Here is a 24,585-nt window from a genome sequence, read left to right on the forward strand (position 1 = left end):
TTGAAAAGATCAACAAAATAGATAGACTGCTAGCCAGACTAATAGAAAAGAGAGAGGAATTGAATAGATGCAATAAAAAACGATAAAGGGGATATCACCACCGATTCCACAGAAATACAAACTACCATCAGAGATTACTACAAACACATCTATGCACATAAACCAGTAAATCTAGAAGAAATGGATAAATTCCTAGACATACACCCTCCCAAGACTAAACCAGGAAGAAGTTGAATCCCTGAATGGACTAATAATGAGGTTGGAAGTTGAGGCAGAAATTAATAGCCTACCAACCAAAAAAAGTCCAGGTCCAGATGGGTTCACATCCAAATTCTACCAGAGGTACAAAGAGGAGCAGGTACCATTCCTTCTGAAACTACTCCAAACAATACAAAAAGAGAGAATACTCCCTAACTCATTTTATGAGACCAACATCATCCTGATACCCAAACCTGGCAGAGACCACTAAAATAGAAAATTTCAGGCAAAATATCCATGATGAACATTGATGCAAAAATCTTCAATAAAATACTGGCAAACCGAATGCAACAACACATCAAAAAGATTATCCAACATAATCAAGCAGGCTTAATTCCAGGGATGCACGGCTGGTTCAACATATGCACATCTATAAAAGTAATCCATCACATAAACAGAACCAAAGACAAAACCACATGATTATCTCAACAGATGCAGAGAAGGCCTTCAATAAAATTCAACAGCCTTTACGCTAAAAACTCTCAATAAACTAGGTATCGATGGAATGTATCTCAAAATAATAAAAGCTATTTATGACAAACCCACAGCCAATATCATACTGAATGGGCAAAAACTGGAAGCATTCCCTTTGAAAACTGGCATTAGACAAGGGTACCCTCTCTAACCATTTCTATACAATATAGTATTGGAAGTTCTGGCCAGAGCAATCAGGCAAGAAAAAGAAATAAAGGGTATTCAATTAGGAAAAGAGGAAGTCAGATTGTCTCTATTTGCAGATGACGTGATTGTATATTTAGAAGACCACATCGTCTCAGCCCAAAGTCTCCTTAAGATGATAGGCAACTTCAGCAAAGTCTCAGGATACAAAATCAATATGCAAAAGTCACAAGCATTTCTATACACCAATAACAAAGAGAGAGCCAAATCATGAGCGAACTCCAGTTCACAATTGCTACAAAAAGAATAAAATATATAGGAATGTAACTAACAAAGGACATGAAGGACCTCTTCAAGGAGAACTACAAACCACTGCTCAAGAAAATAACAAAGGACACAAAAAGATAGAAAAACATTCCATTCCATGCTCATGGTTAGAAAGAATCAATATCATGAAAATGGCCATACTGCCCAAAGTAATTTATAGATTCAACGCTATCCCCATCAAGCTACCATTGACCTTCTTCACAGAACTGGAAAAAAAAACACCTTGAACTTCATATGGAACCAAAAAACAGCCTGCATAGCCAAGACAATCCTAAGCAAAAAGAACAAAGCTGGACGCATGACACTACCCAACTTCAAACTATACTACAAGGCTACAGTAATCAAAACAGCATGGTACCAAAACAGAGATACAGACCAATGGAACAGAACAGAGGCCTCGGAAGTAATGCCACAAACCTACAACCATCTGATCTTTGACAAACCTGACAAAAACAAGCAGTGGGGAAAGGATTCCCTGTTTAATAAACAGTGTTGGGAAAACTGGCTAGCCATATGCAGAAAGCTGAAATTGGACCCATTTCTTATACCTTATACAAAAATTAACTCCAGACGGATTAAAGATTTAAACATAAGACCTAATACCATAAAAACTCTAGAAGAAAACCTAGGCAATACCATTCAGGACATAGAGATAGGCAAGGATTTAATGACTACAACACCAAAAGCAATCACAACAAAAGCCAAAACAGACAATTGGGAGCTAATTAAACTTAAGAGTTTCTGTACAGCAAAAGAAACAATCATTACAGTGAACCGGCAACCAATAAAATGGGAAAAAATTTTTGCAAGCTACCTATCTGACAAAGGGCTAATATTCAGAATCTACAAAGAACTAAAACAAATTTACAAGAAAAAAACAAACAATTCCATCAAAAAATGGGCAAAGGATATGAACAGGCACTTTTCAAAATAAGACATTTATGTGGCCAACAAACAAGAAAAAATGCTCCTCATCACTGGTCATCAGAGAAATGCAAATCAAAACCACATTGAGATACCATCTCATGCAAGTTAGAAAGGCGATCATTAAAAAATCGGGAGACAACAGATGCTGGAGAGGATGTAGAGAAATAGGAACACTTTTACACTCTTGGTGGGAGTGTAAATTAGTGCAACCATTGTGGAAGACAGTGTGGCGATTCCTCAAGGATCTAGAACCAGAAATACCATTTGATCCAGCAATCCCATTACTGGGTATATACCCAAAGGATTATAAATCATTCTACTGTAACGACACATGCATACATATGTTTATTGTGGCACTGTTCACAATAGCAAAGACTTGGAACCAACCCAAATGTCCATCAAGAATAGACTAGATAGAGAAAATGTGGCACATATACACCATGGAATACTGTGCAGCCATAAAAAAGGATGAGTTCATATCCTTTGCAGGGACATGGATGAATCTGGAAACCATCATTCTCAGCAAACTGACAAGAACAGAAAACCAAACATCGCATGTTCTCACTCATAAGTGGGTGTTGAACAATGAGAACACATGGACACAGGGAGGGGAACATCACACGCAGGGGTCTGTTGGGGGGTGGGAGGCTAGGGGAGCAATAGCAGGGAGTGGGGAGGTTGTGGAGGGATAACTTTAGGAGAAATACCTAATGTAGGTGATGGGGGGACGGAGGCAGCAAACCACCATGGCATGTGTATACCTATATAACAATCCTGCAAGATCTGCACATGTACCCCAGAAGTTAAAGTATAATTAAAAAAAAAAAAAGAAAAAGCCAATTCATTACACTTCAAGGAGAAAATATAATAAGTCTAGTAGAACATTAAAGTTGTAAGCACATCCAAAGAAATGTGTTAGATTAAAAATTGCCCCCAATTCCTGGCCACTCCACTCATCCACAGGTGGAGTCTACTTTCCCAGCTGAATCTGGGCAGATATTAAGATCTGCTTTGACCAATAAAATATGGTAGACATTGTATGACATTTGAATAAGGCCTTAAGAAACCTTGCAGCTTCCAGTTTTGCCCTCTTGTAACCTGAGACCATCACATTATAAATAAGCTCAGGATGAAAGATCCTGGAGAGACGGGAACAGCCTGCTCAACTCTTCCAGGTGATGCTCTAGACACATGAGTGAGGCCATGTTGAACCAGCTAGCCTCAGCTGAGCTGCCAGATGACTAAGCTGCATGAATGACCACCAGGTGAGACAAACAGAACTACCCAGCTGAGTCCAGAACAAATTGCAGAATTGAGAGTGAATAAATGGTTCTTGTGTTAAGCCACCAAGTCTGGGGGTGGTTTAGTACACAGCAATAGATAAATGATGCATAAAAAATATAAATAAAGAATATGTGTAGCACTGATTTCTAAAAAGATGACAACGAATATAGTAATTTCTTTAACAAAAAAGACAATGCCTCAAGTTATTTTACTTGAAAGTTTTGTGTGTGTATGTGTGTGAGAGAGCGAGAGAGAGAGAGAGATTGTACTTTCCAAGCCATTGCAGGACAGGGAGTGGTGGAGTTACTAAACACTTAGTAACAAACCACGTGTTCTCAGAGGTAAAAACAAGTACATACTTCACCTGATGAAGAGAGCTGGATAAAGAGGCAAAGGTTATTTTAAGTTCTCTCAAGAGGAAGGGATATGCAGTGTAAGTTGTTATAATGACAGGAGGAAGTGACTATAGTCGAGGGTAGAGGTGACTTCTCCTATGCTGTCTTCGTGAGGTGAAAATACTTTAGACATTACATGTTTTTATTACAAGTTTTCCAGTATTATTTGACTTTAAAAACCATGCCCATCAATTTCTATGATTAAAGAAAAACTGAGAGATACAGTAATAAAAACTTTCACATACTGAAATGTAAGACTTTCTTTCTACCACTAGGATAACTGTAGTTGTAAATATTTTACAAAAGAAAGTCTTGTGATAATCACTAGTACAAAACAAAACAAAAACTATCCCTAAAGGACATATCCTATTAAATGCAAGTGAGGGGCACTGGGCTTCCCTCCCATCTTAAGGACAGAAATCCATTGTCTATACAATTATTTTTTTTTCTGTCATGTGTAAAGTGGCTTTTGGCTACTAAAATAAAGAAATTTATTGTTGTATTAGAGCTTTAAAAAATCCCCAAACTTTTCTATTGCTTTACATTTCTAGCTGGAAAATACTGCAATGTGGGCAGTTCATGCGTCAGCAAAAGAAGTTTAACTAGGACTGGCAATATATTGCCCTCTGCTGGCTAACGCACCATCAAAAAAGTGAGCCTCTTAAAGACTTTCTTCAGTGTTATAAAATTTAACACAGGTTTCTTCTTCCCAATTTTTTTCTTTTCTGCAGATATTTCTGGAACTCTAGATAACTTATACTTCCTAGATTCAATAATTTATTTTTAGATTTATTAAAACCATACATCGTAGACTGGTTTTTGATGGAGGAAAGGGAAGAAGAGGCAGCATGAAAATATTAGAAACTATGCCACATACAATGCTGTGTGAGAAATAATCTAAAATAACAAGTCTTGTTTAGAGTGATGTCTTAAAAGGACTACTTCAAGTCTAATATATCCATTCACCAAAAGATTACCAAATGCCACCACCAAGGAAACAGCTGATTTAGGCAAGTAAAGGATCATCAAATAATGCTAAAATCCAGTGGGTGAAAGGGAAACACAGTGTACTTATACAGTCTCAAAATATGACCGTCAGATTACTTATTAATTAAAATGAAAACAGGGTACCTTTACAGTGGAGAGTTGGCAGGAATTAATAAATTTCCAGATGGAAAACTGGAACAAGTACATAAATGAGATATAGTTTTGATCATTGGGGATAGTTGGTCTCCTTATTTAAAGCAATAAACTAGATTCTAGTGAGTATTATCATATGTTATGAGAATCCATATAAAACAGTAGCTAAAGAATGTGGGCTCTAAAGTCAGACTATCTGGGTTCAAATCTAGACCTTACAATATAGCAGTTGTATCACTGTAGCCAAGTTATCCACTGTGGACCTACATCCATCATCTAGAAAGTGATAGTAGTATCTATCTCAGAGATATTTCTAAAATTAGATGAATATATATAAAAGCAGATCAGTAACTATCATTTATTATTATTAATTTTCTAAATGTGGTTCTCAGGAAAATTTGTGACTTTAACACTTGGGGCTCTTAATAAGAGAAAATGAATACAGATACTAACAGGTACAGGAGAGAAGACATGAGATACTCAATTCTTGTTTCTCTTCCCTTAACATCTCTTTTTTTCCCTTGATTAAGGACAGGAAGTTACATGGAGCAGGGGACTTTACCTTAAGACAATTTTATCTAGAAATTACAAAGAAGTGATTGGTAATAAAATGGCCAGGAAACATTGGTCCTGGAAAGAGACAGTGGAGTGGAGAATTCCGGGCACTGATATATGATGCCTTTTAAATTCCCTAAATCTCACTGCAATCCCAGTCACTGTTCCGAGAGTATAGACGTGTGTGTGCGTGTGCGTGTGTGTGTGTGTGTTTTGTACCTGGGGGTGATACAATGGAATAAAATTATTTTTGGAATCCTATCTTCAAATGTTTCATTCTTAGAAATCTTTATCTACTTTTGGCTTTTCAAAGAATCTACAGAAAAGAATGGTTGGTACTGAAGCATAATATGAAGCAAATTTGACTGACTTGAATTTGTTAAAATTCAAAATTTGTCCCTCAAAGATATTTTTGCTTCATCTAATTCAATGATAAACTTTCTTCCCTATTCTAAACCTGCTAATTTCCTGTCTGCTTTTCAACTACCACCCCTGAAGTGATTCTAATTCTTATGACTGCCACTGAAGTTGCTAGAGTTTCTATGCTGTGCATTCCTAAAAGACAATGTCTAGCCAGAACATTCAAGCTTATATGAAAAGCCAAAAGCCAAAGCTGATAGATAGTGAAACTTTGATTATCAGGTCTGTGATATGTAAAATATGTATTTGGCCTTCAACCCTCTTTCCAGGCATACAACTGCTAAAATCCTTAGAAACTCCAGAATGATGTCTTTTTGTCTGCTAATGGTTCACCGATGGCTGGACCTTTTAGGCAATTTCAGGATGGGGCTGGTCACCTTAAAAGACTAGTCAGGATTAGAGGGGAGAGGGGGCTGAAGGTTAAATTAATCACCAATGGCTGATGGTTTAACCAATTATGCCTATGTAATGAAGCCTCCATAAAAATCCAAAAGGACAGCATTCAAAGAGTTTCTGGATAGCTGAACATGTGGAGTTTCCCAGACGGTGGTGCCTCGGTCCGGAGAGGACAGGATAGCTCCATGTCCCAGCATTATGCATCTTTTCATCTGTATTCTTTATAATAAATGGGTACATGTAACTGTTTCCCTGAGTTCTGCGAGGCGCTCTAGCAAATTAATTGAGCCCAAAGAGGGTGCTGTGGGATCCCTGATACATAGCTGGTCAGTCAGAGGCACAGGTGATACAACCTGTGGCTTGCCATTGGCATCTGAAGTTGTGGGCCAGTCTTGGGGACTAAGCCCTCAACCTGTGGGATCTGATGCTATCTTTAGGTATGTAGTGTCAGAACAGAACTCAATTAGAGGATGCCTCGCTGGTGTCCACTGCAGAAATGCTTGCTTGCTTGTTGGTTGGGGAGAAATCCCCACACATTTGGTCACAGAAACCATCTCTGTTAATTGTTGAGAGAGTAGAAAAGCACTTTGTGAGTTTTGTTTTTTTTCCCAAACTGAATTGGTAGGTAGAGTTTGTTAGAATGGCCTTGGCTCACAGAAAAATGGTTTGGGAAGAGAAAGAATGAAAGTGACAGTAGCAGGAGGCAGACAAAATACCTAGACAGATAGCGGCAAGTCCCCAGTGAAACCCGACCTTCAAGCTGAAGACAGTTTAAAGCCTAACTACATGTCCCGGGTAAATCCACGGACCGGATGGAGAACTTGTCTTCCTGTTCGGTGCCCTTTCCTCTGATTGATCCCCACCCTCCACCTATTTTACATATACCTACCCTTCCCTAATTGGTTTTCTACACTGTTGTGCCCACCTTTGAGTAGTGTCTTCGCTTTAACCTTTTCTGCACACTCACAAAACAGTCAGCACACATGCCCCATTCTGAACCCATAAAAAACCCTGGACCTAGCCACAATGAGAAAGACAAACCATCCGACTGTGGGTGTGGGGGCCACGCCCTATGTCCTCTCCCTGCTGAGAGCTGTTCTGCTGCTTAATGAAATTCTTCTCTACTCATTCTCACCCTTCAAATTGTCAGCGTATCCTCATTATTCTTGGATGAGGACAAAAGCTTGGGAACTGCTGAATGCAGGTACAAGCTATAGCACAGGTGGGCTGAGTGGGCCTGATGCCTCAGCAGTCCCATGGCCAAGCAAGGGCCAGGTAGGGGGGTGCTGCTGGCTGTGGGGGTCCCTGGTTGGCAAAGTGGCTGACAAAAACCCTGCATCAAAAGGGTGGAAGATGAGGAATTTTTGATTCCTGGGTGGCCACATGGTTTCCCATGGTTTTGAGCTGCAGTTGTGCTACAATCATTTACTAAAGGTAAAAGTTACTGGTGGAATTCAGAGATAGATGCGACTTTTGGGGAGTTCGTTCACTGGTTGCATAAGGGTATGTGGACTAATATGAAAAAGTGAAATGCTAAATTCTTTGGTGTTTATCTGTAATGGCTAAATGAAATTAAAGGAGAGTGCTGGGTTAGACTTTGTCTGAGCCCAGGCCATTAGCCGCAAAGCTGACCCTCAAGGAAAAACTCATGCAAGGACAACAAAATACCTCTACGACTGAAACTGCCTTTGCAAAACTGTAACTAAGGAAATTATGACAGTGAAAGATATCAGACCTAACCAACTCCGTCTTGCTTCTAACCTCTAAACTGTCCTTGTCCATTACTGGGCATAGGCCAAACTAGCCTTGGGAAGGAATTTAGTTTACAGTTTAAATAATAGTCCTTCCCAAAAGCTAAACTGTTTTTGCAAAACGAATGAAAGGTCACCAGCCACCAAGTAGGGATGAGAGGGGCTGGACTTCTAACTATTACCAGCCATTATTCTGGAGGTCATAAGATTTGCAACTTACATCACTATCGTGAACCTAAGATTGGCCTTTCGAGATGTCTTTTCAGTTATCTGCATTTCTAACAACTGGATGGCCCCACCAACTAGCTCTGTGGCCCCCACCCAAGAAATGACTCAGCATGAGAGGACAGCTTTGACTCCTTGTGATTTCATCCCTGAGCCAACCAATCAGAACTCCTGATTCACTAGCCCCCTATCCACCAAATTATCCTTAAAAACTCTGATCCCTGAGTTTTCAAGGAGACTGATTTGAGTAATAAATAAAACTCCCACCTCCCACACAACTGGTTCTGTGTGAATTACTCTTTTTCTATTGCAATTTCCCTGTATTAATAAATTGGATCTGTCTAGACAGGGGAAGATGAACCCACTGGGCGGTTACACAACCTGTGGTTATCAAGAAGGTAGCCAATGTGAGGAAAGGGCAAAATTGAGAAACTATTGAAACTGGAGGGTATACTGTGAAGAAACTGTTTGAGCAGTTTCTTTGGTTTTAAATGCTCAAGAGTGGAAGAGCATGTTTGGTTGAGACAATCTGCAGTTCACTATTGAACAATCACAGATGGATAGGTAGATTTCCGATGTTATTTTCAAGGAGGTTATTTTCAAGGGAATGACCAGCATGGTGGACTGGATAAAAGCCACTGTAAGGTCTGTTTACCCTAAGAAGGGGACTGTCCAATTCCACCTACAAATGCCAAGTGGAGTACCGTGAAGCAGCAGTTCATTTGCCTCATATGCAGGCCATGTGGGACTGGCTTTATGATGACTGAATATGCCCATTACCCAGGTCATGCCAAATGCTGTGGCTAAGGTGCCCTTTTGTATGGGCACCAATAAAAACATGAGCATAATTAACAAGAGACTTGGGAAGGGCAGAGGAGAGAGTCACAAGACTCATCCCAGGAAGACGGAAAGTTTAAATGGTTATTGAGAAATAGGGCAAATGAAGAAAACATTGATGGGATAAAACTTAAGAGGAAAAAGAAACAGGAGAGTCATCAGACTCATCTAAGCAGGGCGGAGTCTTTAGAGGGCTATTAAGAAATGGGATGAATAAAGTGGAAATTGATGGGGTTAAAACGAAGATCATCACTATAGAAGGTTGGTAGGGAGCTTCTGCTGTTCTCCCAACAATAGGGGGTTCCAAACAGGTTTGCTATATTTATCCCAGTTTGGAGAAATTGAAAAAAATCAGAGGCAGAGATTACAATGAGAAAGCTGACCAACAATTACTTGGGACAAGGTCGAAGCAGGTCAATCAAGACAAAGATTGACAAAAGGACCAAGGTCCCTCGGCTTAACCCTCTGCTGGGGATTCAAAGCTTTTTTCTAAGAAGAAAAGGGTAAAATGGTCTGGGAGTGAAGAAGAGAAATTCTGGGACTGGAACAGAAAGTAAGGGTTGGTAGGAGTATGAAATTTAAAATGTGTATAAACAGCCTTTATGTAAAGAAGCTGTATCTCCTTTACTTTAATGTTTGATGGAACTGGATATTATGTCTGGGTGGGGAACACATCCCCTACCTAGTATTGTAAATTCAAAACCTGTTGGTAAAATCATAATAGAGGCTACAGTTAGGAAAGTAAGTATTGAGAAAATTAAGATAAGTTGGTACATTTGAACACACTTTACATGAAGTAGTTGTATCTCTTTTACTTGACTGTATTATGAGGATATTGTGTCTGACTGGGGAATGTTTCCCTTATCTTGTATTGCAAAACAGAAGAAATATAAATTCACCCTTGTAGCAATATTAATTGAACATGCTAAATGGACTAGTGATATTACCCAAGCCCACAATGTGTAGAATAGAAGCTGGAGTATCAGTAGGGACAAATTCTCTATCTGCTTGCCCTTTGTGAGTGTTTACTGGGGCTTACGCAAAAGTCTGTGAGCATCTCCAGTGACAACTACTAGGACTTTGCACTAGAGAATTTCCACTTGGGAGCATTTACTACCTTGCTATGGGACAGTAATGGAAGCCACCCCTATGACTAAAGGACATAAAATGATCTTGAGACCTGAAATACCCATGCTTTCTCACATGGTATCAGAGAAACATTCAAATGAAGATGGCAGTGCCCAGAATAGTTCCACAATAAAATGGAAATGGTTTATACAGGAGCATCCTCCCTGGGACGTGCAAAGAGGAAATACTCTCAAGCAGGGAGCCTCTATTCCCCTAAGACTAACTCTGGAACTGTATGAAGAACTGCAGGATTCTACTGATGCTTGCACAGGGCCCCATGAACAGCTCTCTACTGACCAACAAAGAGCTGCTTGGTATGTAAATGACAGTTCCAAGGTGAACAGTCCTATTTAGAAGGATACCACTCTTGATCAAAAAAGGTAACATCAAATTAGCCTGGCGGCTAAATTGCATTCTGAAGAAATGAACAATAGCAAAAGCCCCCGTGTTTGATTTTTTTAATTGACTCAGTGGCCTGGCCACAAGGTCAGGCAGAAGGGCAGTGGAAACCTGGCCTATTTATTAAAGGGATGCCCATATGGAGAATGGCCCTATGGAAATTTGAGTAGTGCATTAAAATAGAACATGTTGATGCCCATCAGAAGAGCTCCTTTCTTGGCTGGGAGCGGTGGCTCATGCATGTAATCCCAGCACTTTGGGTGGCCAAGGTGGGCGGATCACCTGAGGTCAGGAGTTTAAGGCCAGCCTGGCCAACATGGTGAAACCCCGTCTGTACTAAAAATACAAAAAAATTAGCTGGGCATGGTGGCACACACCTGTAATCCCAGCTACTTGGGAGGCTGAGGCAAGAGAATTGCTTGAACCTGGGAGGTGGAGGTTGCAGTGAGCTGAGATCGCACCACTGCACTCCAGCAGGGGGGCCAAGAATGAAACTCCACCTCAAAAAAAAAAAAAAAAAAAAAAGGGCTCAAGAGCTCCTTTCCTGGTTCAAAAAGTGATTGATATCAACAAGCAGATAACTCTGGGTATTCTGTTGAGGTAGCCACCTGGGTCCATGAAATGAGTGGATAAATGGATACTGCAACCGTGCAGAGATGGGCTGCATTTAGACATGTTTCTTTTGTACCATCTAAGGCACAAAATGCCAATAAGAACTGTTCTGTTTGCCAGCAAAAGAGACAGACACTGCCCATGGCTATGGGGTGGGTTCCCTGGTGGGAGGACCCTGAACAAGCTGGCAAGTGAGGCTGATGCTGGTAGCCCTGGGAGGCCACAAATGGGTCTTGACAGGAGTAGACACTGATTCTGGACAGGGCTTTGCTCATCCGGTGGAAGATGTGGATGATGAGAATGCCAAAAAAAGCCAGAACAGAAGATACTGCATAGATTTGGAGAGCTGAACATAATTTCTTCAGGTCAAAGAACACATGGTACAGCCCATAATGTTCTAGCGGTGGGCAGAGACGTTCTTCTCAGAGTAATAGTTTGCTCAGAGTGCAATAAAAAGCTAGAACAGAAGATATTGCAGATTTGGATGGCTGTCACTTCTTCAGACCAAGGAACACACTATATAGCCTATATCGTTCAGCAATGGGCACAGAGAGATCTTCCTCAGAGTCACAGTTTGATAGAGAGTAGAACAGGCAATGAAACACTGGCTGTCTAAAACAGAGGAAGATGAAAGCATTAAGAGCTGCCTTATTTGCCTTCGCAAGTGTGTGCTCACATTTAGCATGAGTGGGGCTAAGGGAAGGTACCCACTCAATAGATTCTTCTACTTTTCTGGGGTATCAGGGAAGAGGGGGTAGGGAAAGATGCTAGTATGACTATGCATTTCTTGCCAAGGGAGGAGGGCATTGGTATAATGATTATACTTTATTTTTCTTTTCCACATCACCTCAACTTTTCTTTTACGTTTCCCCTACCTGATGCATAGGTCCTAGGACCAGGACTGTGACTACAAGTGCTGGAAGCAGGGGTGATTCCTAAGCAAGAAACCATAACTATGTTTTTAAACTTTGAGTCAGAATTCCTAAGGGTCTGATTGTAGGGTGGGCTCCTAAGGGGTGGATTGTGCCTTATCCCATCTGGCAAAATTGGGGCTAACACTGAATGCAGCTACACTCCCTGGTGTTAAAAACAGCCCACTTGTTCTGTTGCACCCATGGAACCTTGCCCTATCTGAATGGGAGTGGACTGAGGGGGAGCACTTGCTAGGCTAGTATTGTTGCCTGCAATCTAGACAAGTACAGTGGCTGATTCTATTGTCCCATCCAAAGGTGGAAAAGTTTGGGAGTTTTCCCAAACTTTTATAGAGATAAGGAAAAATAGTAGTGAGAGTAAAGAATAAATGGGTTGTGAACTGAAAGAAATCCAGTTTTATATTAATACCTTGAAAGAGCCTTACAGCAAGAAATGATATCTTGTCTCCTAGTTCAATTATACCAGCTGCTGTAAAGGGTTAAACTATATGTTTGCTGGGAGCACTCTGACAAGACTGAATGGAAGCCTGCAAACCTGAGTGGCCTCACCTTGGGAGACATTGATACAATGGACTGGACTGATTATTACTGACTGAACGAGATTCTAGTAATTTGGCAGTATCTTTTGAGTCATACATCCTTTTGATGTGAGGGATCCAAGACTGAGGGTGGGCTGTGATACTCATATTTGGTCTTTGGCCTGTTGCCTGACATACAACTTCTAAAATCCTCAAAAACTCCAAAGTGATGTCGTTTTGTATGCTAATGAGGTGACTGCTGTTCTGGCAGCCCCTAGGTAGCTTCAGGATGGGGCTGGCCATAGGAAAGACCAAGGCAGGATGACAGGAACATTTAGCCCTATTCCCCCCCTCCAGAGAGGGGAGAGGGGTAAAGGTTAAGGTAATCAACAGCAGCCAGTGCTTTAATCAATCATGGCTGTGCAAAGAAGCCCTGATAAAACCCCAAAATGATGGGGTTCAGGGAGTTTCTGGATAGCTGTACATGTGGAGGTTCCTGGAGGGTGACATACATAGAAGCTCTGCATCCCTCCCTTCCTCCGCACCTCACGGTATGCAGCTCTTCCATTGTATCCTTTGTAATATACCTTATATTAAATTGGTAAACAATTTTTCTGAATTCTGTGAGCTGCTCTAGCAAATTAATCGGATCTGAAGAGGGGGCTGTGTGATCCTTGATTTATAGCCTGTCGGTCAGAAGCACAGGTAAAGCAACCTGGGACTTGCCATTGGCATCTCAAGGTGGGGAGAAGTCTTGGGTACTGAGCCTTCAACCTGTGGGATCTGACACTATCTCCAGGTACATAGTGTCAGAACAGAACTGAACCGAATTAGAGGACACCCAGCTGGTGTCCACTGCAGAACTGTTTGCTTGCTTGTTCACTGGGAGAAATCCCCACACATGTGGTCACAGAGGTCATCTGTGTCGACTCTTGTTGAATGATAAAGAGTAGAAAAAGCACTTTAGAGAGACAGAGGGGGAGAGAGAGAGCAAAACAAACAAACAAACAAAAACAAAACAAAACAAAAAAAGAAAAAGCACTTTGAACTTGAGTGTGATTTTTTTCTTTTTTCTACTCTCAATTGGCCTTGTTACCGATCATACGTTCTTGGGCTCTCAATGCAACAGAAATTGATATGAGGCCAAAAGAGCTTTCATAGAGAAAGCTTCACTGGAGCTTATGCCCAAACATAAGGGAGGCAGCACAAGAGAGACAGAATTCTCAGACTCCCTCCTGAAGAGTCTCCTGGGCTTTCTTACCAGGCAAAGTGCAGGAAGGGTATGCGGGCTGGGCTGAGCAAAGCAGCTCAGCAGATCTGGTTGCTATGGTTATCTTGAGTAATGGGCCAACCTGGTGTTCTGGCCTGTGGCAACAAGGCTGTAAATCAATTGTTCAGTACTCCTTCCTGAGGCAATTTTAGTTATCTTCATAAGGTCAATTCCTGGAATTCCTCAAGAACTATTAGCATTTGAGGTAGTGATGTGGGTTTTGTGATCAGTGGAGGTGCTCTAGCGGAAGTGAGCTGAAGCTAAGCCTGTCTCTACTCTGTCTCAGTGTCAATGAGGTGGGGTTTGCTGGAACAGTCCTGGTTCAGGTTCATGGAAACATGTGGTTGGGAAGACAAAGGATGAAAGGATTGGGAGCCGAGGAACCTTTAATTCCTGGGCGGTCACCCACAGTTTGAAGCAGCAGCTGTGCTGCAATCGGTTATAAAAGGTGAAGTAACCCAGCGGAATTTAGAGATGGATCCAACTCCTGGGGAGCTGGTTCACTGGATGCATAAGGAAATGCAAACTAATAAGAAAATGCCCTTTGAGTTTGTGTATGTGTGTTTTCCACTCACAAAATCCATTTTTGTTTTTTCACTAGACTTTTCTTAAAAGTTAATAACTTTTCTGTGTTATAAATGTACAAACTTTAGACTGTATTTCCTGCTGTTTTTAAAAATAATTCTTGAGAGAAATACTCCCATTGTTTGCTGAGAAACCAGTTCTTCAGAACAAGGAGAGGTTTTTCTTCACACCCTGACTAAGGGTGGGACGCCAATGATCACAGCTGCTTGTGGCAGACAGTGAGGGCCTGAGAACAGTGCAACTGGAAATAAGGCTGTGGCCAGACACCACTTCCTGGAGAGAGCAGAAGGCTCAGTGAGCCTTGACCAAACCATAGCTTTGAGTAACTGCACTGTTCCTCACTCCTCCTAAAGATAACCACTGGCTTGGGTGTATGTTGAACTGGACAAGGCTTCCTTACCACTGCCCCTGTTTTAAAGAAATAATTATTTTTGAATATGATATTCTAATGTGTACTAAATTAGTCAAGTCTTCTCTTTCTGCATACCAGCCTCTCAGTGCCTTGAGCTCCTGATTGGTCAGTGAGAGTACTTACAAAGGCCAACTGCCCAGTTTAAACACTAGTTTGGATAGACTAAAATAATTTCTAGATGAAGCACATGGCTTCAGGTACGACTAAAAGCTGTCCTGTGTCCTCTGGGTCCTGGCTCTAGGGAAATTGATAAGGGACCCTAATTCTAACTCCAACAATCCATGTGAGTCAGGAAAGCGCTCATGTCCCCCTGCTATGTACAGCCCACAATGGACTGCCAAAATAAATGTTCATATGCCTGCCCTTTGATCATGGTATCTCCTCTGCCAGGTAAGTATGTGCCTGCCCTTTGAAACACTCTCACTGAACCACTCCAAATGAATTTTGGCGCCAGATTAAAAAACAGACTTGATATACAAATCCATCTCAAAAGAAGGAAAATTAGCACAAGACAGAACTTCAATTGTAAGAGATAACTCTAACACCTCAAGGAAGAAGATCCTAAGGGTGAGAGCAGAACACTTAGGAGATCAATATTTGGCAGATGATAATAGGAAGCAACTAGAACTGTTGGGCCAAGTTGGACAATAGAAGGGGAGCTTTGAAGAGATGGATGGGCAAGATGAATGAGAAACAAAGAAAACTACTGGTGATCTGAATGAGAAAAGTTCAAAGCGGCCACTTTTACAGAGTACTTGTAACATACTTTATTATTCTTGAAATTAATCTAGTATTCCCTATTGTAGCAATATTTCCTAATTTCTTAGAAGAATGAAAATAGGGCCGGGTGTGGTGGCTCACGCCTGTAATCCAAGCACTTTGGAGGCCAAGGTGGGCGGATCACCTGAGGTCAGGAGTTCAAGACGAGCCTGACCAACATGGTGAAACCTCGTCTTAAAAAAAAAAAGAAGAATGAAAATAAAATTTACCTATATTTCAATTGGGGAACTCAAAATCACTGAATCATAAAGAATTTATACTAACATTGTTGGAATAATAATTTGCTTAACAAAGTCCAGAGTTTTCAAAGATAGAAAAAAACTTGATTTCTTCCATAGTCAGTTTCTGCTACCTTAAGTCTGGAACAGGATACACAAATATATAAATCAGAACAGGAAACCCTATCTCAACAAAGTTAAAAATACTTAAAACATGATCATATCACGAGTACCATAGGGTACCCTTATTGACCTGCAAGGACAACAAATAATTTCTTCCTAAGGCAGAGAAGGAGGTTTTTTTAAAGCTAATTTACTAATTGTATCCCTCTAGGCAAGCTATTCAATCTCTTTGAGCCTCAATTTCCTCTAGTGTAAAATGGGACTCCTACCACACATCTCTAGGGTTCTTAGATGTAAAATACTCTGTTCCATACCTGGCATAGAACTGTCACTCAGTAGGTTATGTTCTGCTCTCTTTCCTTCCATTTGCTTTCACAAAGCCTTTCAGAACCACTTTGAGTCACTGTTTCTGCCCTTCTCTAATTCATAGAGCATTTGAAATCTGTATCACACATCACATATTAATCTAAATCCTTGGCTTGCTTGTAGAATCTGTTCAATTTCCAAAGACCCTAAATCAGCTTGTGACTAACATCCTAATTCTGTGACTCCACATGCTGCTGGGAACATAGTAGAAACTCTAATAAATATTTGTCGAAGGAATTACACTGTTTAACAAAAATAGCCTATCCAGGCAGGTATGCTTGCCCAATAAATGACCAGTGGACTGACAATGGTTTTTAAGCAGTACTTCTGACTCTTCCTTTGGTTCAATGGTTGATTGACATCTGTGGTAGCCAGTTTCCAAGATGGCTCCCAGTGATCATTATATCCTGATACTTACACCACCTGCACTGATCCAGGGCTGTCTCTGTGTGACCAATAGAATACCGCAGAAGCGACAGTGTTGACTTCAGAGGCTAGATCACAAAAAGGCATTGAAGCTATGGACTTGTTCTTGAATTACGTGCTATGAGGTGAGCCAATTACCATCCTGTGAGGACAGATGGCTGCATGACCTTGGGCAACTTATGTGGTCTTTCTGAGTTTCAGTTTTTCTTACCTTTAAAATGAGATATTTATTTCACAGGGTGTTGTGAAAACTATATAAGACTTGAAATGTAAGGCACTTAGCAAGATATCTGGCACATAGTAAGCTCTCATGAAATGTGACTAATAAATGATGGTGTGATATTGTGCTGGCCTAGAGCCAGAACCGGAGCAAAACTATTTTATAAAATGCAAAACTGTTTTTAGATAAGTTGAAATGGCTGCCCCATTCTCCTTACAATAACTACTGTCCTTGGCCTCTGTAAATAGAACTGCTAGTTTTTTCTTCAAAACTATGTAAAGCTGCTTACCTTTTCTTATCAGTAACTGCCAGCAATTGCCAGACTAAGCAGCCCAAGCTAGTTCCATCCTGGCTCCTGTGACTTGTAATAAGTAACTAAGGTCTGTGATTTCCACCTTAACCAGATAATGTGTAAACAAATGTTTATCTTGACTTCTGTAAACCACTTAAGTAACAAAGGGAATGACAAAAGTCCCCTGGCCCTTGGAATGTCCGGAGACCCCCACCCTCATCTCTGCCCAGGAGGTAATACAGAATCCACTAGCCCTCGGAATGTCTGAAGCCTTTTCATCCCCATCCCCACCCCTCAACCCCACTCTCAAGGTGGTTTTTCGGGTATAAAAAATCGTGGCACCCTCCTGTTGCCACCACAGGTTGGAGAGACGTGAGTCCTCTGTGGTCGCCGGCATAATAAATGACCCTGCAATCTGGCATACTTCTGTCTTGTGATAACTTTCTACGCTCCGGTCAAATACAACAATGGTATAGTGATAGCAGAAGCTAGAGTACTACCAATTGATTGGATATAAGATGTGAAAGAAAGAGAAATTAAGAATGATTCCCAAGTTTTTGGCTTGAATAATTGAAGGAGTGATGGTATCATTTACTGAGTTTGGAGACAATGGAGGAAAACGAGAATGTTCTTTATTCGGACCAAAGATGCTTATGCCTGAACAGATAATATTACAAATATCTTTCAATCACTTAGAAACAGCATTCCATTTCCATTCTCTAAATTACTTAAAACTGGTTTCTGTTCTATTTAATTCCTTCCCAAATATGATACATTACTGAAGTAAAAGTGATAGAAATTCTAGAAGCCAAATTACTCTGTAATGAATGGCCCGTAAACCTTGATGATGAGTCACTGTTCTTAATTAAATGGTAGTAAGGCAAAGATGAACAGCAGCAGAACACAATCCGGACACTGTAGGCAGTTCTCACTTTTGTTTTGGAGAGAAATATTACCAAACATCAGAGAGAATTTATGAAATAAACATGAAATAAGGTAACATTGGGAGTTTATGAGAAATGGTAATGTACTTCTGTTAATTTTAAGTGAGGATTTACTGATAACTAAAGTGCTCAGGTTTGATGAAATTAGATTTCTGTTCTCTTTTTCGGACTCCCACTGGTTTAGCTACTCAAGAAAGGGAGGGAGTGCTTGATGCAAGTCTGGCTCCCCAGATGTACACATTTAGCTTTCATTTAGTTAGTAGGTCACAGACTGATTTGACAATCCTGTATAAAAAATTGGTTTCACAATTCTATTTTTTTTGAGACGGAGTCTCGCTCTGTCATCCAGGTTGGAGTGGAGTGGTGTGATCTCAGCTCACTGTAACCTCCGCCTCCCAGGTTTAAGCGATTCTCTTGCCTCAGCCTTCTCAGTAGCTGGGACCACAGGCACGTGCCACCACGCCTGGCTAATTTTTGTATTTTTTAGGAGAGGTGGAGTTTCACCATATTGGCCAGGCTAGTCTCGAACTACTGACCTCGTAATCTGCCCATCTCGGCCTCCCAAAGTGCTGGAATTACAGGCATGGGCCACCGCTCCCAGCCTCTATTTTTTATCTTTAAAATTTTTTATTGTTTTAGACTAGCCATGGTTTCACAATTCTTGATAATATAACTATTCATTTGATCTGAGGCATACTTGGCACTTCCCAGGATTTGGCAAAACCATTATGAAATGCCCCAAACAGTGTATTATGTTGACAAATGGAGGTAGTGCAGGGCAATTAGAAACAGAATGAGTTAACTCATTAGTAACCAAACTGGGACTCAATCCCTGGTGCAGTCTGTGCTTACAGTGAGTTTCTCTGGGCCTCAGCTTCTTCAACTTTAGAACAAAGGGTCTCAATTCACAGATGATCATGAAGTTCTATTTCAGCTCTATTTGATTCTAGTAAGTTATAAGAAAACTTTGAGTTTTGTTTCTATTTTTGATAAGGATGGATTCCAAATACGCCACCCACAAACAATTTTACAGAAAAATTTGCAACAATATTTTTAGTGGGTTACTGCAGAGTGGTTCCTTCTATCACTGTATCATATAAAGCTAGCCATGGGGGCTTAAACCTGTGAACTTCAGTCAATTGTGCAAACAAAGCTTACTGGGGTATAACTAGTGCATGAAATAATCATATGTATATTGTCCACCAACTTCCTCCCACTACAGAAATAGAGAAATGAGGGTTTTTTGAGGAGGCATTTACCATATTGACTGTAACTACTGACTTTTTTCAATACTCTGTTTAATTTCCCCTTTTTGCCCCACTGTAGTTGGTGTCATGCAAGAATCTGTTTACATTGACTAAGGATATTGGAAGAGTGAAGATCAGAGGATTTTAAGTCTGAAATTTGGCATCACTGCCCTTAACAATATAACCTTATTTGGTGTAAACTACTCATACAGGTAAGAGTGATTATTTATTCATTTTTAGCTGAAAAATTAATGCTATAAAAATGAACAGAACCTAATGGTTTAAATTTTGAAAGCTGATCATTAAGAAAGGCAGTCAGCATATTAATTATGTAGGTAGTTGTTAGTAGCTGTAGTTAAGAGTTGTAGAACTTTTTCATTTGTCAAATTAGCAGAGATAAAATGTATGCAAGAGTGACTTGAGACAGACATTCTCCTGAGGGGAATATAGACATAGAGACATTTTCTGGAGACCAGTTCTGCATCTGTAACATGTAATTTTTATTTGATTTCTTAACAGTATTTTGAAAATTTTAGAAAATAATTATCTAGTAGTTTTATAGTCAAAGTTTATTTTTGTAGGAGTACTTGTACATAGTAGATACAAGTTTGGGAAGGTAAAGATGGTGACCTAATTGTTGATTACTATACTGAGAGTCCTATAAAGACTCAACTTCTGTCTGGTAAAGCCAGCCTCTGCAGAAGTCTTTTTATCTCCCTTTTGTTTGAAAGCATTTAATATTTATACAGAAGCACCATCACCTTTGCAGTTTTTAGTATACTATGCAATACTTACAAAAGGCAGGAGTTAATGCTTTTAACAATATCATAAAAGGAAGCTCAATTCCTTATGTAAAATCAAAATCTACTGTGAGCAGATAATTTTTTCTTAAATAAACTGGCTCATTTCACTCTCTATCTGACTGATTTTTGAACTGGTAAAGTTATAGATTAGGTTTTATATATTTATACCATGGTCTACATTAATTGCAATCAGATTACAATTTACCAGGTTGCACTAGATTCAGACACAAAGTTACAATGAAGCATATGGACTGTTTTCTAAATAAAAATAGCAAAGAAAATTATAAAGACACTGGTAGACATTAATTAAGGACCTTGGTATTTGAACCCACAGACACTGCACAGTTTTCAAGTTTTCAAGACTTTGGGTATGGATTGGTTTAAAAAGCTATTACAAAATTATAATATTATATTTGGGATAAAAAACAATTTCTGTAGGCCAAGATGCAGAAAATAAATCAAACCATAATTCTGAAGAGGGATGGAGAGTAAAATCGCCCTGAGGGGCTGGGGGAATATAAGAATTTCAAAAGGCTGTGTATAGTACAATTTTTATGTTTATCAAAAGAGAACATGATTAAAAAAAAGATTGAGAAACCTTGCTCTAGATCATGAAAGAGTGGAGAATGTGGTGCCCAGAGGCTAAGTGAAGAACACAGAGAATGTGGCACATTCTGAATAGAGATCATGGGTCTTATTTGACCAGAATCCAGTAACTTTTGTTATTCTTGCCTGAAGGAAGTGAGGAAATAAGTAGAAAAATAAGAATAAGAAGCAATTCATATAAGATTCTTCAGCACTTCATGTGTACCCTTTGAAGTGAGAAAGATTTAAATATGACACAAAAAAGTAAAAACCAGCATGTATGCTGTGATTAAAACATCATATCCTTTAAAAAAAATCCTCTGAAAAATACATGAGGACACTCTAACCAACAAGCATAGCAGCTACAGTTTTTTTGTTTTTGAGACAGAGTCTCTTTCTATTACCCAGGCTGGAGTGTAGTGGAATGATCATAGCTTGCTGCAGCCTTGAACTCCTAGGCTCAATTGATCCTTCTGCTTCAGCCTCCCAAGTAGCTGGGACTTCAGGCACATGCCAGGATGCCTGGCTATTTTTTTGTTTTTTTGTAGAGATGTGGTTTTGCCATGTTGCCCAGGCTGACCTTGGCCTCCCAAAGTGCTGGAGTAACAGGCATGAGCTACCACACCTGGTCTAGTTTTTGCATTTTTTTATAGAGACAGGGTCTTGCTATGTTGCCCAGGGTGTTCTTAAAATCCTGGTCTCAGGCAACCCTCCTGCCTTGGCCTCCTAAAGTGCTGAGATTACAGGTAAGCCACATCTGGCTGCAACTACAGTTTTGACATACATGTGTAAAGTAAACTTTTACTGAAGTATGACAGTTTAACATTAAATATTTGAAATGAGATTTTAAATACTCTTTGGTAATGATCCTGGGATTTTGGAGTCTGTCCTTGGTTGCTATACTTTTCTTCTGTTCAATTCAGGATCTTGCCTGAATTTTTGTTCAAGTGGAATTGAGTTAACTTCTGAAATATGAAAAGAGACTCTTAAAACATTATAGAGGAGTGTTTTAATCTAGCCACAAAATGACACCATTTTGAAAACTATATATAAGTGATGTGCTAATTAAAAACCAGTCAACTGTCTATTATTATGGCCACAAAATACTTCTGTAATACTTTGGCCAACATATATTGATTGCATGTGCCTTAAAATTTTTAAAATTATATTTCTAGGGAAAATTAGTCATTATTACACTACTTAAATTGTTTTACAATCTAAGAACTATTCATTTCTCTAAATAAAACCATAAATCCCAGGCATGTAATTATTTACATCAAATTTTGTTTTTTAGACAAAGGCATTATCCATCATATTAAGTAACTTTTTGTATTTATTTCAAGTGGACAATCGTGATTAGAAAAGGTAAGAAGCCATCTATACTTTCCCATTCCATCTAGTACATTTTTGTTACTATTTTATTTCATTCAATGTTTAAAAAAACTATTAAGCTAGGCCGGGCGCGGTGGCTCACGCCTGTAATCCCAGCACTTTGGGAGGCCGAGGCGGGTGGATCACGAGGTCAAGAGATTGAGACCATCCTGGTCAGCATGGTGAAACCCCGTCTCTACTAAAAAAAAATACAAAAATTCAGCTGGGCATGGTGGCGTGTGCCTGTAATCCCAGCTACTCAGGAGGCTGAGGCAGGAGAATTGCCTGAACCCAGAAGGCGGAGGTTGCGGTGAGCCGAGATCGCACCATTGCACTCCAGCCTGGGTAACAAGAGCGAAACTCCGTCTCAAAAAAAAAGAAAAAAAAAAAAAAAAAACTATTAAGCTTAAATACTGTACCATAAATAATTTTAATATTAAATATCTGCAATTCTGTTCTAGCTCCTGTGTCAAAATTCAAGAAAATCTGACATAAATGAACAACAACACAACATGTATTCAACCATCTATGATCTCTTCCATGGCTTTACCAATCATTTACACCCTCCTTTGTGTTGTTGGTCTTTTTGGAAACTCTCTCTCTCAATGGATATTTTTAACAAAAATAGGTAAAAAAGCCTCAACGCACATCTACCTGGCACACCTTGTGACTGCAAACTTACTTGTGTGCAGTGCCATGCCTTTCATGGGTATCTATTTCCTGAAAGGTTTCCAATGGGAATATCAATCTGCTCAATGCAGAGTGGTCAATTTTCTGGGAACTCTGTCGATGCATGTAAGTATGTTTGTCAGTCTCTTAATTTTAAGTTGGATTGCCATAAGCCGCTACGCTACCTTAATGCAAAAGGATTCCTTGCAAGATACTACTTCGTGCTATGAGAAAATATTTTATGGCCATTTACTGAAAAAATTTCGCCAGCCCAACTTTGCTAGAAAACTATGCATTTATATATGGGGAGTTGTACTGGGTATAATTATTCCAGTTACCATATACTACTCAGTCATAGAGGCTACAGAAGGAGAAGAGAGCCTATGCTACAATCGGCAGATGGAACTAGGAGCCATGATCTCTCAGATTGCAGGTCTCATTGGAACCACATTTATTGGACTTTCCTTTTTAGTAGTGCTAACATCATACTACTCTTTTGTAAGCCATCTGAGAAAAATAAGGACCTGTACATCCATTACGGAGAAAGATTTGACTTACAGTTCTGTGAAAAGACATCTTTTGGTCATCCAGATTGTACTAATAGTTTGCTTCCTTCCTTATAGTATTTTTAAACCCGTTTTTTACATTCTACAGCAAAATGATAACTGTCAGCAACTGAATTATTTAATAGAAACAAAAAACATCCTCACCTGTCTTGCTTCAGCCAGAAGTAGCACAGACCCCATTATATTTCTTTTATTAGATAAAACATTCAAGAAGACACTGTATAATCTCTTTACAAAGTCTAATTCAGCACATATGCAATCACAGGCTTGACTTTTGAATGGAAAACCCACAATATAGAAAAGCATTCCTGTGACTTTATTAGGGATGTTAAACTACATCATTAACATGTCACAGTTTAGATGACAATAGTCACCAAGAAAATCTCTTTGGTTTTTAAAAATAAATAAATATATATTCATAAAACTCAAAAAACAGTTCTACTTATACTGAAAGTTGAGATGGCAGAAACTTTCAGAGGCAAAAATTACGCATATTGAAAGGATCCCACTCATATGAAACTAACAGACTACTGTTTAAACTCAACTGTGAGTGCTTCTGTTCAGAACACGTTATTTCATGACTAGGATAAAGAAGCAAATGGTTTATGACTTGTCTGCTTTCTGGTAGTTAGAATACAAGAGTCAATCTATGGCCAGTGTTTATTGGCAATTTAAAAATCTTTAAAAATAAGTACCTGGGTGCAGTGGCTCATGCCTGTAATCCCAGCACTTTGGGAGGCCAAGGCGGGCAGATCATTTGAGGCCAGGAGTTAAAGACCAGCCTGGCCAACATGGTGAAACCCCATCTCTACTAAAAATACAAAAACTAGCTGGACATGGTGGTGGGCACCTGTAATCCCAGCTACTCGGAAGGCTGAGGCAAGAGAATCACTTGAGCCCTGGACGGAGGTTGCAGTGAGCAGAGATCACGCCACTGCACTCCAGCCTGGGAGGCAGAGTGAGACTCTGTCTCAAACAAAACAAAA

General features: G+C 39.8%; 2 protein-coding genes across 4 annotated transcripts in view; one reads left to right on the plus strand and one right to left on the minus strand.

The window, feature by feature from the left end:
• The window catches only part of CASK (calcium/calmodulin dependent serine protein kinase), a 322,704-nt gene that overhangs the window by 170,490 nt on the left and 127,629 nt on the right, over positions 1-24,585 (minus strand). The gene's annotated exons all lie outside the window — the stretch shown is intronic.
• On the plus strand, positions 19,591-24,341 carry GPR82 (G protein-coupled receptor 82). 2 transcript variants are annotated; one of them, XM_032261687.1, is made up of 3 exons: positions 19,591-19,817; positions 22,288-22,358; positions 22,826-24,026. In XM_032261687.1, exon 3 carries the CDS (start codon positions 22,860-22,862, stop codon positions 23,868-23,870), a length of 1,011 nt encoding a protein of 336 aa, XP_032117578.1. In that variant the 5' UTR covers positions 19,591-19,817; positions 22,288-22,358; positions 22,826-22,859; the 3' UTR covers positions 23,871-24,026. The 2 variants fall into 2 exon arrangements, with proteins under 2 accessions (XP_032117578.1, XP_032117579.1); XM_032261688.1 differs by lacking the exon at positions 22,288-22,358 and having other exon boundaries at positions 22,826-24,341.

The sequence above is a fragment of the Sapajus apella genome, unplaced genomic scaffold (assembly GCF_009761245.1).
Source record: "Sapajus apella isolate SASKATOON/1434 unplaced genomic scaffold, GSC_monkey_1.0 scaffold125, whole genome shotgun sequence".
Lineage (NCBI taxonomy): Eukaryota > Metazoa > Chordata > Mammalia > Primates > Cebidae > Sapajus > Sapajus apella.

Bases quoted from the DNA above. Each gene is read 5' to 3' on its own strand.
- GPR82 (XM_032261688.1), top strand. From the start codon at position 22,860: ATGAACAACAACACAACATGTATTCAACCATCTATGATCTCTTCCATG.